Source organism: Sander lucioperca, chromosome 17 (genome assembly GCF_008315115.2).
Source record: "Sander lucioperca isolate FBNREF2018 chromosome 17, SLUC_FBN_1.2, whole genome shotgun sequence".
NCBI classification, from domain to species: Eukaryota; Metazoa; Chordata; class Actinopteri; order Perciformes; family Percidae; genus Sander; species Sander lucioperca.
In genome coordinates, this window is record NC_050189.1 from 14,379,618 (window position 1) to 14,393,724 (window position 14,107).

General features: G+C 41.2%; 1 protein-coding gene across 4 annotated transcripts in view; it reads right to left on the bottom strand.

The window, feature by feature from the left end:
* LOC116049014 (regulator of G-protein signaling 12-like) overlaps positions 1–14,107 on the bottom strand; it is a 44,894-nt gene that overhangs the window by 2,296 nt on the left and 28,491 nt on the right. For 2 of the 4 annotated variants that reach the window (XM_035993776.1, XM_035993777.1), the window contains 12 exons: positions 13,186–13,278; positions 12,133–12,276; positions 10,854–11,036; positions 10,579–10,729; positions 9,531–9,628; positions 9,090–9,275; positions 8,780–8,853; positions 8,536–8,662; positions 7,155–7,251; positions 6,788–6,846; positions 6,197–6,308; positions 5,448–5,999 (listed from right to left, as the gene is read on the bottom strand). In XM_035993776.1, coding sequence (XP_035849669.1) covers positions 5,448–5,999; positions 6,197–6,308; positions 6,788–6,846; positions 7,155–7,251; positions 8,536–8,662; positions 8,780–8,853; positions 9,090–9,275; positions 9,531–9,628; positions 10,579–10,729; positions 10,854–11,036; positions 12,133–12,276; positions 13,186–13,278 — 1,876 coding nt within the window. Of the gene's footprint in view, positions 1–5,447; positions 6,000–6,196; positions 6,309–6,787; positions 6,850–7,154; positions 7,252–8,535; positions 8,663–8,779; positions 8,854–9,089; positions 9,276–9,530; positions 9,629–10,578; positions 10,730–10,853; positions 11,037–12,132; positions 12,277–13,185; positions 13,279–14,107 lie in introns of all 4 variants that reach the window. The other 2 variants (XM_035993775.1, XM_031298366.2) reach the window with 1 other exon arrangement.

A 14,107-nucleotide genomic window follows, 5' to 3' on the forward strand; every position in this document is an offset into this window, starting at 1 on the left:
CAGCTCAAACTTACTGAACTCATTTTGCCAAATCATGGGAAAGATCTGAATGAAATTGCAACTGGATTAAACGTACACTACCGGTCAAAAGTTTGGGGTCACTTACAAATTTCCATTCCACTCCATTATAGACAGAATACCAGCTGATCTGAGTGGGTGGCTGATCTTTAATGCAATATCTACATTGCCCATTATCAGCAACCATTCATCCAGTGTTCCAAAGGCACATTCTGTTTACTAATCTGATATCATTTTTAAAAAAACTAACTGAGAAAACATTGGAGAACCCTTTTGCAATTATGTAAACCCATAATCTAATCTGAAAACTGCTGCCCTGGTTAAAAAAAACAATGCAACTGATCTAGGCTGGTATTCTGTCTATAATGGAGTGAAATGAAAATTTCTAAGTGACCCCAAACTTTTGACCGGTAGTGTATTAATTCACTGACTTGTTGTCACATGTTGTATATTTCAACATTACCACTTGTGCTTCATTTCAAACAATTCAGAGCTGCATGACCTCATCAGAAGGCCCTGAACATAAGTAAATGAAATGTTAAACTCACATTTAAGAAGGGTGTGTTGGGCACAGGGACTCCAACATTTCCCTCTTCTCATGCACACTTGGGGGGCTAAACACCAGGAGGCTGGCATTACTTTTATGGTGACTGATAAACTCTCTACTTCTCATGTGATCCCTGTGGTCCCACAGACTCTAAACACAGAGGCCCGAGTGACTCAGATACAACACTCTCCTAACTCTGCTGACTGTGATTCACTGCTGTTCAGCTCAGATGTAAACACAGCCTGTGAGCTCCAACAGCTGACCTTATACAAAACCTCAGCAACTGACTACGGCACAACTTGAACCACCAAGGTGAACACGAAACATTTTCAAGGACTTTAACAACTGTCATGGTCTTCTCTGAAGTTCAAGGATACTTGTGTGTTTGGCAAATGTGGCGTGACATTGATTAGAATTAGATATAATTGATTATATATCAACATAAATCTCCATCACAGGGTTTTCCACAGGATGTGATGTGTTAGTGCTGGTATGCAGAGCTGCTAGATGATGCATTTTGATGAATTGGGCTTTGTAGAATTTCTTACGAATCTTACAGTCATAAATGTATTCCTCAATCCATCCTCTCCCAACCTGGGTACCAGAACCCCCTAAGGAGTCACACGATAGATCATAAGGGTCGGGAGATGATTTTAGGCAGTATGAAAAAATCCTTTATGATCTAAAATTAGTTTATAATTGCATTAGTTTATAATTTTCCTGTGAAATACTGGTAGTTTAGTGATAGTTTTATCTCTTCAGGCGTTCAACATGTATTTAAAAAAATATACATATGAAAGTATATGTGAAAGTAAAAATCTCTTTTTGCCTCATGTGCATATCTATAAATAGTTAATAAAAAATAAATTTGACAAGGGGTTAAAGGTTAACTTTAGGATGTTGATACCCAGAGGAGTCCTAATGTAACCATTGAGCCACCATACCACCACAAAAACATTTATTTTACAATAAATGACTCAAATGCCTGATTGTGCTTACTCATGTCTTTGCAAGGAGGGGGTCCTCCAATATAATCTTTTTTTTTTTTTTTTTAGATTATTTTTTTGGGGTATTTTTAGGCCTTTACTTTCACAGGACAGCTGAAGACATGAAAGCGGAGAGAGAGAGGAGGGGAATGACATGCAGCAAAGGGCCGCAGGTCGGAGTCAAACCTGCACCCGCTGCGTCGAGGAGTAAACCTCTATATATGTGTGCCTGCTCTACCAACTGAGCTAACACCACCAATACAATCTTTTTTTTAAATTCTATGTATCACTGTTTCTGTACATCTTGCCTTCTCCATAACCCAGCGCCTCACTAGAATAAGTATTTTCCTTCAGGCCTTTATTATTATTTACCCATACACCTTTTTCAAACATGTTTTCAATGTTCAAGCTTGCCGACTCTCCTGTGACGTGTAAACGTGATGTCCTGACACAGCCCGTTTAACACAGCCACGCCTCCTGTGGCGAGTCCTGTCCACAGACATGGCAGCAGCCGGGAGCTGAGACAGAACAGCCAGACTGGAACGAACCCAGCGAACAGTCCTCACTGAGGCTGACTGCCAGAGATCTGAGCCGAGCCCTCCTCCTCCGACCGACAGATGGATGATAAGGCTGGCCCAGGGTCAGAGGCTGCCAGCTTGGAGCGGACACACAAGGGGGAAGAAAGTGAAACGGGTCTAAAGGAAAACTGAGCCATATGGTCCCTCAGGTGTACTGCTGAGTCATTACAGAGCACTTGTAGATAGCCTGGCCTTAGGGTAGATGTCCCATTAACTCCCACTGCAGAGAGGGAAAAGGAAGCAATTTCCACATGAACTTTCTGAATTAATCATTTCTACAAATTCTGGCTTATTTCTTAGCTTTTCTGACTAAACTAAAAACACCAGGCATTGAGTTCAAATCAGTCATATCAATGGAGTTACACTGTGTGACGTCACCCCCTAGTGGACATCCTAATTCCTACCAACCAAGCCCAGGGACCCAACACTTGCCAGACAGGGAGAAGTGATTACAGCCATGATTAGGAAATTATCCTGATAACATTGGGCAGCAATTCTCAGTTCTGGTCTTCTGGATACAGACCAGAGGCCTGCTGGTTTTCATTTTAACAGTCTAATCAGCGGGTAATTTATACGTGATATGCCCAATAAATGCAACTACCTACAAGACCAGAAGTACTTTTGGTACAATAGACCCACTGTTTTAGATGCAAATGCTTATACTGATGTCAGGGTATATTGTTTTTTAGTGAAAGAGAAATTGTACCCCCTAAAATCTATAAACAAATTTCAGTGTCTCCCTTTGGTGAATTTGCAGAAGAGGAAACAATAAAGTCCCCAAATAAAAATAAAAAAGTATTTCTTTTATCCACATCATCTCATGCGAAGAAGAGTAAGCAGCTGGACTTCATCCTCTTCCTTTCTTTAGTACTTTATTATTTATGGCATAGTGGTAATGATGTCTGAGGAACATGTTGATCCACCTCAGCAGCAATTATTTATTCCCTCGGAACAGCAGAGGGCGTCAGTTTAACAGTAATACACAAACTGGAGAGGGACAAAATCAAGCAGATTGGCACAGTAAAAGAGCATAATTGCTACTGAACCACTGTTAACTTGTTTGCACTGATGACCTCTGACTTATTCAGTGGGTGTTTGTCTCTTACACAATATTAAGCCCGTGAGCGTGACTTTCCACCAGAATTAAAAGTAACAACTTCATAAAGTCTCTAAAAGGTGGAGGCGTGTGGCAAACAGTGTTAGAAATATGGGTATATTGAATCATAGCTATGTCTCAATGGTTTTTTAGTTTAGCAGGTGGGAGAAAGAGAGAGAAATAGATGAAAACCAGCACTGACAGTTTATATCTGTAGCTCAGTCAACTCATGGATAAGGTTACCATGGCGCCCAGTGGTGGGAAGAATCAGGCTGATGCACTTAGCAACCAGAAAAGAGGAGAGAGCCTGTGGAGGAGCTGCGCGCCTTCCTCATCATATTGTGTACATATCACCTTAGATTAAAGCTTGGCTAAGGCAGTAAGGTCAGAGAGAACATGTTTGTGCACCTTCCGTAAAGTGCTTTGAAGTGCAAGATACTCGCCACATCACCAGCTTTGTTGTTGGAAAACATGTTGAGCGTGATAATCTTCCCTTTCTGTAGAGTTCACACGGTTTCAAAGAAGGTTTCCTGGGATTTTCTTTAAATTCAAGAATCAAAACATCTCCTCTAATTGGATATCCAAACACAGACAGCTTTTGGCTTTATTTTTCTGACAACTCTGAAAATGTCTACTGTAGGAAAAAAACCCATCACCAATACAAATCAATTCACCACTTGATTGTTTACCTTAAAAATCTCAGAAACATACAGGAGTGGAGGAGTGGGGGGAAATGACATGGACGGGAAATTAAAGAAATGAAATCCATCTGCGAGATGATTATAATCATACACAATAAGCCAACACTCCAGCACAAACAACGCCAAGCTTTTAAAACCCAAGTTTGAAAGAAGACAGACTCAAAAAAGATCCACAATGCCACGCTAGAGCTACACACACACACACACACACACACACACACACACACACACACACGAGCAGTGACCCCATCAAACAACAATACACCAAGCAGGTAGACCAAGCAATGTTTAACGACACCGCACAAACACGCCACACTGAGCAATCTGAGCAGAACACACAAAGCGAGCAGCGACACCCTGAAACGAGCGCACGCACAAAAGTACACAAAGGAGTGGGCGCAGATGAGAGGAGGAAGCCACAAGACGACATGAGACAGAGCTGAAGGAGAACGGGGGGGAGGGGGGCATGCAGAGGGGGCGAGGCGGAGGGGGGAGAACTGAGCTCACAAACATGTAAAAAGACAGACAAGAGTGATTTCCAATTCTAACATTTATTAGATCTACTCAATCACAGGTACATAGTTTATTGACAGTGATTATCTACAACAGGCATCTAGAGAAGGAGTGAATGGCCCAGATAAAGAATGACAAGGCAATTCAACAATGTCACCAGCACTAAGGAGCACTTAGTCCTCCACTGACTAATTATTTTCCCGATTGCTCAAATTGCTACAGCAGGAGCTGACATCGTTTAATGACTCACCGGTTTTAAAGAGTTGTGTTAAAATAGAAGAAGCTTTTTGACATTGTTGAATTGCTCTTAACTCGAGATGGTGGGATGGAGAGAGTTGTTTGGCATTCGCAGGTCCAACACTGTAAAACAATCACATGGGTCTGGTTTGCTACGATGTTTTCTAATTGTACATAATGACCCCATGATGCCAGGAAACACAGCTGCTAATGTCATCACGTTCAATTGTTCGGTTGTTCTGAATTACAATCTTCAGCACAACATTCACTGACTACAGTACTGTCAAATATTGATCATGGATCTGTATGCACTATGCATATATTATTAATATTTATAAGCTCTGCAATCAGTTACATCAGCATTCTCATGCACCCAAAACTACAAAACAAATATTATTCAAATATTTCCCTGGAATTAACTCATCCCAGTCATGTGGCGAAACCCAACAATTTGTGGCGTGGGAAGTGACATCCAAGTAAACGTTACTCACTGAACAAAATATACACATCCCTATTTACAAGATGATCTGAGTGTAATTAAGATCAATCACACACACATGCTAAGTTTAATGAAACAAATCTGTTTAAATGAACGGCAAACTGAAAAAGAGTCAGTATCAATTTGTCATTAAAGTGCATCAGAGTCAGTGTAGAGGGAGTTCAATCACGAAGGTGGTCGGGTTTAGACCACCAGGGATAGAGCGCACACATGCACATACGACACACACACGCAAACACACGGAGCACTGGTTTGTTACACTGTAGAAATACCTGAACTGGACTTTCCCTCTCCAGCTGCGTCTTGAGACTTGGAGAAGGGTGGTGGCGGGGTGAAGTTGGCTTCAGGCAGGCTGCTGTCGAAAGACGCCATGAGGGACGGTGATGAAGGCAGCAGGGTGCTGTTGGGGCTGCTGATGTCGCCCTCGCCCACGAGGGTCAAGTCGTTGTGGGTGTCCTCCTCCACGGTGCGGAGATTTGGCCGGGTGTCTGAGGGCCGGGGGATGGGGGACAGGTAGGTGCCAAAAGTTTGGTGGCGAGGAGGGGGCATCAGGCACCGCCTGGTCCCGGAGTGTCCATTGGCGCTGGAGCTGAGGGAGGAGTCCAGGCTCTCCGAACGAAGGCTGGCGGTGAGGGCCCCCCGCGAGGAGACGCCATTCTCCCGGCGGTCAGGAGTGGAGCATGCCAGGTCAGAGGAGACGGAGCAGGAGGAGCTGGGAGGGGTTAGTCGTAGGAATTCGGGAAGCACCAGGTCTTCTTTGTTTAGGAGCCCGCGCTGGTCGTTGGCTCGGGTGCTCTGCGCCCGGCTCAGCAGCTCAAAGAATTCTGCAAAACAGATCAAACAAGTTCCCTCGATTAAACTTTCCAAGTTGATGAACACCTTGAAGAAGAAAAGCATTAGTTAAGGTTTAACATGCAGCGTAGCAGCTGACAGTTAGTCCCGAGGCAAAGCAAAGCTAAGACATCCACCAATAAGTCAAAAAAGAGAGAGAGAAAAAGAAAGAAGGAAAAGAGGGATTTACCTTCAGCTTCATCTATATTAATCTTTTTCTGTTTTCTCTTTTCCCCTGGGAGTGCTGTGTCTGGTCCACTTGCTCTCACAGAAAAGTCCTTTGGTGTTGACCTCTCATCTCCCTGCAGATGCAACAATAACAATGCACTCTGTTAGGGGATGGAGGGATGGGGGGAGGGGAGGGGGGGGGATCGTAAGGGGGAGGCCAAGCATGAGCTGTCAAGCACCCTACTGAGCAGAGTGTCCAGATTTACTGAGACCCTCGTCTCATTTGTTGGCTCTGTATCTTAACTGACCTTGCTAGCTAGCATCTAGACCAAGTGCTATCTGCCTACATACGTGCAATAACTCAAGCATGGAAAATATGAGCAAGCAAGTTAGCCACAGGCAGTGTTAGGGAAAAGAATACAAACAAATCAGGAACTCCACCAATTTAAAGCTTGTCAAAGATTGTAAATGTTAATAAATATGAATGTGGGCCGCTAATAAATGATACTGAATGTTGCAGAAGCAGCGCAGCAATAGAAAAAGGACAAAACATCACACACTGGACTTTATAAGCAACATGTTGTAGGAGAACAAAGATGTCGTGAGTACTTACTGTAGCAGAAAAACTCCTGGTTGGAGGGTGGTTTTTTAGGGAGGACGACTTGGATTTGTCTACTTGAAAGAGAGAGATGTACATGAAAAATTCATCAGGTTGAGAAATTGATGAGGAGAAAGTGAGACAAAGAAGAGAGGAGCGGACACTTTAGACGTAAGAGACATGTTCTTCAAAGCTTGAATATGTTAATCAATGGAATAACAGAGGTGGACATGATTTACAATTGGCAGTTACATTTATGGCGTCCGGTTTAGAAAGGGCAACCCAGTCAGTACACAAACAGATTACAGATTCCAGTGGGAAAAACAACGCATTGTAAAATTAAGTATTTAATATTGGGTTACAGTGTATTTGATGGTCTTACCTTTTCCTGAAGCTGGGTCGATTCGGTCCAAAACAACTCGGAGGCCATCCAAACTCGATATGGGAGCACCCAGGTCCAAAGGCTCAGTTTCTCCGCTCTTAAACAAAACACAATTTGATGGTCAGCGCGTTTTTATTTTCACCGGTTGTGCAGAAGTCTAAAGATTAGGGGTGGGAATCGACGCACCTCACGATCCGATTCCGATTCAGAGGCCAACGATTCGATTCTAAACCGATTATCGAACAGCTTTTTAATGTAAATTTCCATGCGTGATTTAAAAAAATATCCATATAAATCTGAGTTTGCTTCCCAGACAAAGCAGCTAGACAAATCTTAGATTTTTGACATATACAGTATTTGTCACACGCAAGTTTTAATGAAATGTTTTGTCTACTGAGGTTTTTATTTTGTAGTCATTCCATGCTTAAGCCTTAAACATGCTCGTGAAAGTCACCTTCTCTCTCAGTAATCTTCCATGTCAGAGGCTCAGTCATGTTTAAAGGTGGATCATTGGCTTCTTAGAACACGAAACATGAGGTGGTCAGATGTCATGTGATAAAGTAGATGAACAGCCTATATGTGTTTTGCCTATTTATTTCATGTATGTCTTATTAGATCATGTGTATATATACAAAATGTATTTATTTTTTCCTTTTGGCCATTTTTATGTGTGTTTTTTTTCTGCACTCTTGCCTAAACTCTAAGTTGTTGTCCATCATTCCATCCTCTTTCAGGCTTTCTGATTTTTGATTTGTACTTGTCTGGAAACAGTAACTTTTAAATACAAATCAACACATTTAAAAATGTTTATATGTATATATATATATATATATATATATATATATATATATATATATATATATATATATATAATCGATTATTAACTTATCAGAATCGAGCATCGAATCGCTCTAGAGAGAATCGCGATGCATCTAAGAATCAATTTTTTTTCCCACCCCTACTAAAGATGTTACAATTTCTCTTAGCATATTGAGCACACGGCTGATATTTGAGTTCACGAGCCTTTGCTTGATTTATAAACCATCTTTCGGCTCCGGGTCTACTGTATAATACAGTTATAATGCCTGGAAACCCACGGGACTAAAATAAATCATCTGGCAGGGGTTAAGGGGAGGAGTAAAGAGTTGGCATGTTTGAGGAGTGTCGTCATTCTTAATTATAGCCCTGGTGCTCCATCTTCAGAGGCTGGGCTGAGTCAGAGTGCTAACCACCATGTAGAGATGGAAAAGGATGCGGTCGCTTCCCTCCCCTAACCATGATACTCCACCCTGTGGCACTGTCACACACTGCACAGGCTGCTCCCTGGACACACAGGAACTTCAAAAAGATTAAGGCATTGTAGCCACCGGGGACGACTTACTACTTTGGCCACAAGATCGCTGAGGTGAAGGCCATATTTGGCCACCACGGGGCGCAGGACCTCAGTGACTGGTTTGGTAGGTTTAGCTTTAAGCCCCACGGAGCGGTTAATGGGTACCAGGTCCAATCTAGGAGCAGAGAAAGAGCACAAGTAAATGTCAGCACAGACATAAAAGCATAGACAGACAATGTGATATTCAAAGGAAATTGACAGATTCAAGCAAACTTTGATTTATTATTAATACCTAAACAAGGTCCGCTTCTCCACTCTCAAGTCTCGTGAGCTGAGGGTCATGCAGTCTTGGTCCAACACCAAAGGCTGGGAGGAAAAATGAAACTACACATTAGCAACACATGAAGCCCAAAACACTCCATACTGTAAACTCTTTACACAGTAACTAAAAGACATATTGTCCACTTCACTCCTCTGTAATCTTTTCAATTCACTTTGGTTGAATTCATTCAAGAGGTGCTTGCAGCAGTATTCTGCTCTCTGATCTATTAGCAGCAATTTTTAGCATTTGTCATTTGTTAGCGGCATCTGCCTCCCTTTACCTTCTCCCCTCCCACCAGGAAGAGGTCAACAGCAGCCATGTTGACGCTAATGCTCTGACAGAGATCGTGGAGGACTTCTCTTATGGAGGCACCGGGCCGAAGACTGACAGAAGAGCAGGAACCGTTGGACAGCATCACGGTGCAATGTTTAGGGGAACGCTCCCATACTGAGTGACGGTTATCAGACTAAGGATAAATGATTGGAGAGAAAAAAAAAGAGTAAAAGGCTTACTTTAACAAGGACTGGTTTATGGCTTTCCAGTGTTAATAAACAGATTCAGTTGTATTTGTAGTTAGTTTTTCTTTACTCTCTGATTTATGCCATACATAAACAACGAGTGGGCTGACAAATAAAAATAATAATAATTTAGGCCTATTATGATGGCTTCACCAGACACTGGGCTCTGTGTTGCCATTGGGATCTGTCCAGACAAATCTTACCTCAATCTTGCCAGCAGAGCAGGAAGTGGCCATCTCCAGACTGGTACCGGACGACAAGGAGCCCTGGGACTCCCTCCGCCCATTACTGCCCCAGTAGTCTGCACAAAACAGCCCAGAGGATGATGAATTCATGCAGATAAGAGACATTTGCGCACTACTTGCATTAAATGACACTTACAATAAGTAACACCAAGATGGCGTCAAGCTATAGCAAGACTAAAAACAGCGTTTTTGATTTGTGATCATAGTTCGACACCACAACATATTGGCAGGCAAAAAAAGGTGTTTGTCATGACTCATCAAAGAAGCGTATGAGTAGACAAAAAGGGGTTTTATGTTAGACATTTATGTTAAAGCACCGGTGTGAAATGCAAGAAAGGAAGTTCACATGATTGAAATAGAGATAATTTAGACGATAGCTATTCCGATGTTTTGACCGACAATTGTGCTATCTGCAATATTGTGTATACTTGTATGACTACTTGTGCTTTCAGAGGATATTTACAAACCAAAAAATGAGGAATTCATTACTTGTGTATTTCAGAAAGCTTGAAAGTCTAAAAAAAAAAAAATTAGAAAAAGACATTTTAGTCAACCACAGCCTTTAAATAAGAAACTTTATACAGTAATTTGATATTATAATAATCAAAATCCATAACAAAAGTTTTACATCATCATCATATCAACATCATTTTTGTATTTTACCACCTTTAAAACTTTGGCCCTTTGTGGATAACTCGCTTTGATGTGTCAAAATGCCAGGGTTGCAACAAGTATGTTTTTGCTAGTGTACCAGTGCACTGTGTGTGTGTGTGTGTGTGTGTGTGTGTGTGTGTGTGTGTGTGTGTATAATACTTGGATGACTGCGGGGCAGCTGGGTTTCTACATGCCACCCCCGCATATAGCTCATGGTAACCCTGGAGCTGGCAGTGAATTGGTGTCTTGTTCAAGGACACATCAGTACTTTGGACGCTTTTGTTGCAAAAGTTTTAAACTGTGGAGGATCTCTGTAGCCAGAAGGCAACGGGCTTGTTAATCAATTTCTTACCGAGGTTAATGTCTCCAATGTCCTTCTTCTTTGGGCCCTTCCCAAAGCTCCTGTTGCGGGACCACGAAAAGAAGATGCTGCGTTTCTTGTCAGCGCTCTCATCCTTGTTCTCTTCATTCAGTGACCTCCCGGACTTCTGCTTTCTGGCCTCCTGTTGATGGAGAACAAAAAAAACTAAGATTTTACCTGCCGTACACGACGGATGAGCACTGTGTCAACACTGTTTTATTTCCATGACCAGCTGCTGTGATACAGTCAAAAAGAAATAGTGGCACCTTTTTGGGAGTGGAGAGGGTAGAGCGGTCCGAGCTGGCACTGTGTTTCGAGGGCGCGGGGCTGCAGGGAATCTGGTAGGGGTCCGGCAGGGGCCGGCCATCCACCTCAGCACGCATGCACTCTTGGTAAAGGGAGGACTTGAGGAATCGCGAATAACTGTCAAACTTCATCAGGTTGAAGATCTGTAGATGTGAAGTAAAAGAGTGGTGTAAGTCAAATTAAAATTATTTTTTAAATAACAGTGAAAGTGATGGGAGAGGACAAGGTGAGATACACAAAACAGCAGTTATGTTCAAAAATAAGGGAGTGAGGAAGAGAAAATGAAACATAGACAGAAACAAGACAGAAGAAACTACCAGTGTTAACATATGGTTACAGCTGATGTTATGACAGGTGTCTTTACGGTTACCATTTTATCATGCTCGTGTGCAGGCTGAAAATATACAGATCTCTAACTGCATGTCTATGTGTCTGTGTGTGCAGTATGCGCTACATTCTCTGTGGGTGTATGCCAGTTTGTGTTTATCTCTCTGGTAAAGGCTCAAAGCCCTTTCGTAAACAAACCCAGATGGCCACCGAAAAAACCCAATATGCTTGTGCAAAGTGACTAGATGAGAACAAAACCCCCTAGTGTCAGGAAAAATGTCTTGATCTTCAGTGTTGAAACGTTACAACTGAATCATTTAAATATGAGAAAGTCTAAATTAACCAAAGACATGAACTATTTAAATAATTGTGGAAGCAACATGTTATTTAGCACAGGGTTTCTGCAGCTTTCACCAAGTCAAATTTAAGACCTTTTGAGACCTTTTTAAGACCATAATGAATGAAATTTAAGACCTATGTCACAACTTCAAAACAATCCAAAAAAAAAGTCAGATGTCAGAGTCTGGTAACATCGTCTCATTATAGGACTGGTGTCTAGTCAGCGTGTGGAGGACGCAGAGCACCTCCGCTCATTTATTTGTAGTCATAATATAGTAAATTATATTTGGATTAGCGAAAGAAAGAACTACAATACTACAGAATAAAAAAAAACATTCTATTCCATTTTGCTGCGGGAGCATTTCAATGAGCATTAGAGGTAGCGTTACATGGACGTAGCAAAATGAAGGCCTGTTTAAAATTATTTAAGACCTAGAACACAATACTTTAGCGAATTTAAGACTTTTTAAGGCCTAAAATTTTGATTTCAAAATTTAAGATGTTTTAAGACCCCGTGGAAACCCTGTACCAACCAATAGGATGAGCCCAGTACTACTACTGCCTTGTTGGTACCTGGAGCTGCTGCGTCTTGAACATGTCGGGCCGTGGGGAGGTGAGGACGTCGTCAGCCAGTTGGGCTTGGCTGTCGATGTTGACCGGCATGGTAGCCTTGCTGGACAGGAAGCTGTTGTAGATCTCTCCAGCTCTCTGGGACAGCTGCAGGAGAAGAGGGGTTTGATGATGCACAATTTCATAAGAGTTTCTGCAGATTTCACCAAGTCAAACTTATGACTTTTTAAGATCTTTTTAAGACCATTATGGAAGTTTGCACTTCCCCATAGCTGAAGAATAATATTTGTTTTATGTCTGTGGTACAATCCGAAAGAGACTTGCACCAATAACACGAAAGCTGATTGGCTGCAATATAAGTTACATGTTGGTCTCATTTGTAGTTGTAATACAGTGAAATTATATTTGGACTAGCGAAAGAACGAACTACAACACTACATAATTTTTAAAAAATGAGCATAATGAGGTAGTGTTGCATGGACATAGGAAAATTATGACCAGTTTAAAATTATTTAAGACCTAAAGTACAATTTAATTTAAGACTTTTTAAGGCCTAAAATTTTTGAAATTTTAGACTTTTTAAGACTTTTCAAGACCCCGCGGAAACCCTGTTCAAGAACAACTCGAGATAATGATGTTGCTACATGTCTTCTCATATACTATTTTATTAATGTGTTTTGCACAAAATTATATAAGCAATCAAAATGTCATTTAATGTGGATTGACCCTAATAGTGGTTCCAAACCTGAAGGTCAGGACCCACAAAGGGGTCTCAAGTTAAATATGAGGGGTCAGAACTGATTAATAAGAGAACAGAGAATCCCAAAACTTTATTATTTTCACAAATTATTTATTTGTAGTATTTTCACAAATTATTTTTTTTTTTCTTAATCCATTCAAGCCTCTAAAAATATTCAAATTATATAATTTCTGTGAGGAGAGGTCACACATAGAGTTTCTTTCATTTTAAGTGGATATAAAACAAATGGGTTTGGAACCATTCCAATCAGTGTATATGTTTTCAGCAATGGGATGTGCTTCATACTTTGGACTTACCTGCTTTTTATCAGTTGCAGGGACATGACTGAAGTATTCACAGGCCTGCCAGAACAAGATATTCTCCTCACTGAATTCTTTCTTGAGGAATTCCTGTGGAGTCACACAGTACAAGAGTTTCTATATGATCTCAAACTCTTTCTTTCCAGTGCTACTGTTGTTGAGACCAGTAGTGAGAAAATAAATTATTGGGTGTAATGGTGTGAACAAGATTGGTGTAAGTGTGGGCGCAGGACAGTGTAGGCGCACAGCGCAGCTCTGATCAGTGATGGAAGGTGAGGAGCGAGCGGGTTGTGGTACGCCAGAACTTCATGTTGAGCCTTCTGAAAGTGTCGTGGGCTAAATTCAAAGACACATCTTTTATGTGGGAGGTAACATAAATGAGGTGCCTGTATTCAGTTTTGAGAACTGGTTCTGAACTTGAACCTATTCCCGAATCTATATAAAGCTAGGATTTGTTAAGAAATGTGCTTTTCAATTCGGTCGTATAATCTGGATTTAATGTGATTCGAGCCATATAGTGGTAACACATGGGTCAAGATTTACAAAAAAAAGCAGTGAAACAAAAGAATTTAATGAATAATAATTGATAATAATTGAATGCCCAAAGGAAGGTGGTCTAACATGAAAAAGCACTGTACAAGAATGCATGAGTTTTTCATGTCATAATGGTCGATGATCAGCAAACAAGCGTTAAACTAAAAAGAATACTTTTCTTTATCACTTCTGATATATTTTTCTTTTCTTTCCTTCTCAAATGCCATGAAAAAAAAACAGAATTAATAAGCAGAATCGATTAAATCTAAACAACACACAACCGTACTGCTCACCCACTTTGTTCTACTTTTAAATCTGAAGGACCAAGACGCTCCATGTCAGCTGTTTTTCACAACACTTTTGGTTAAGTCTGACTGCATTCAAT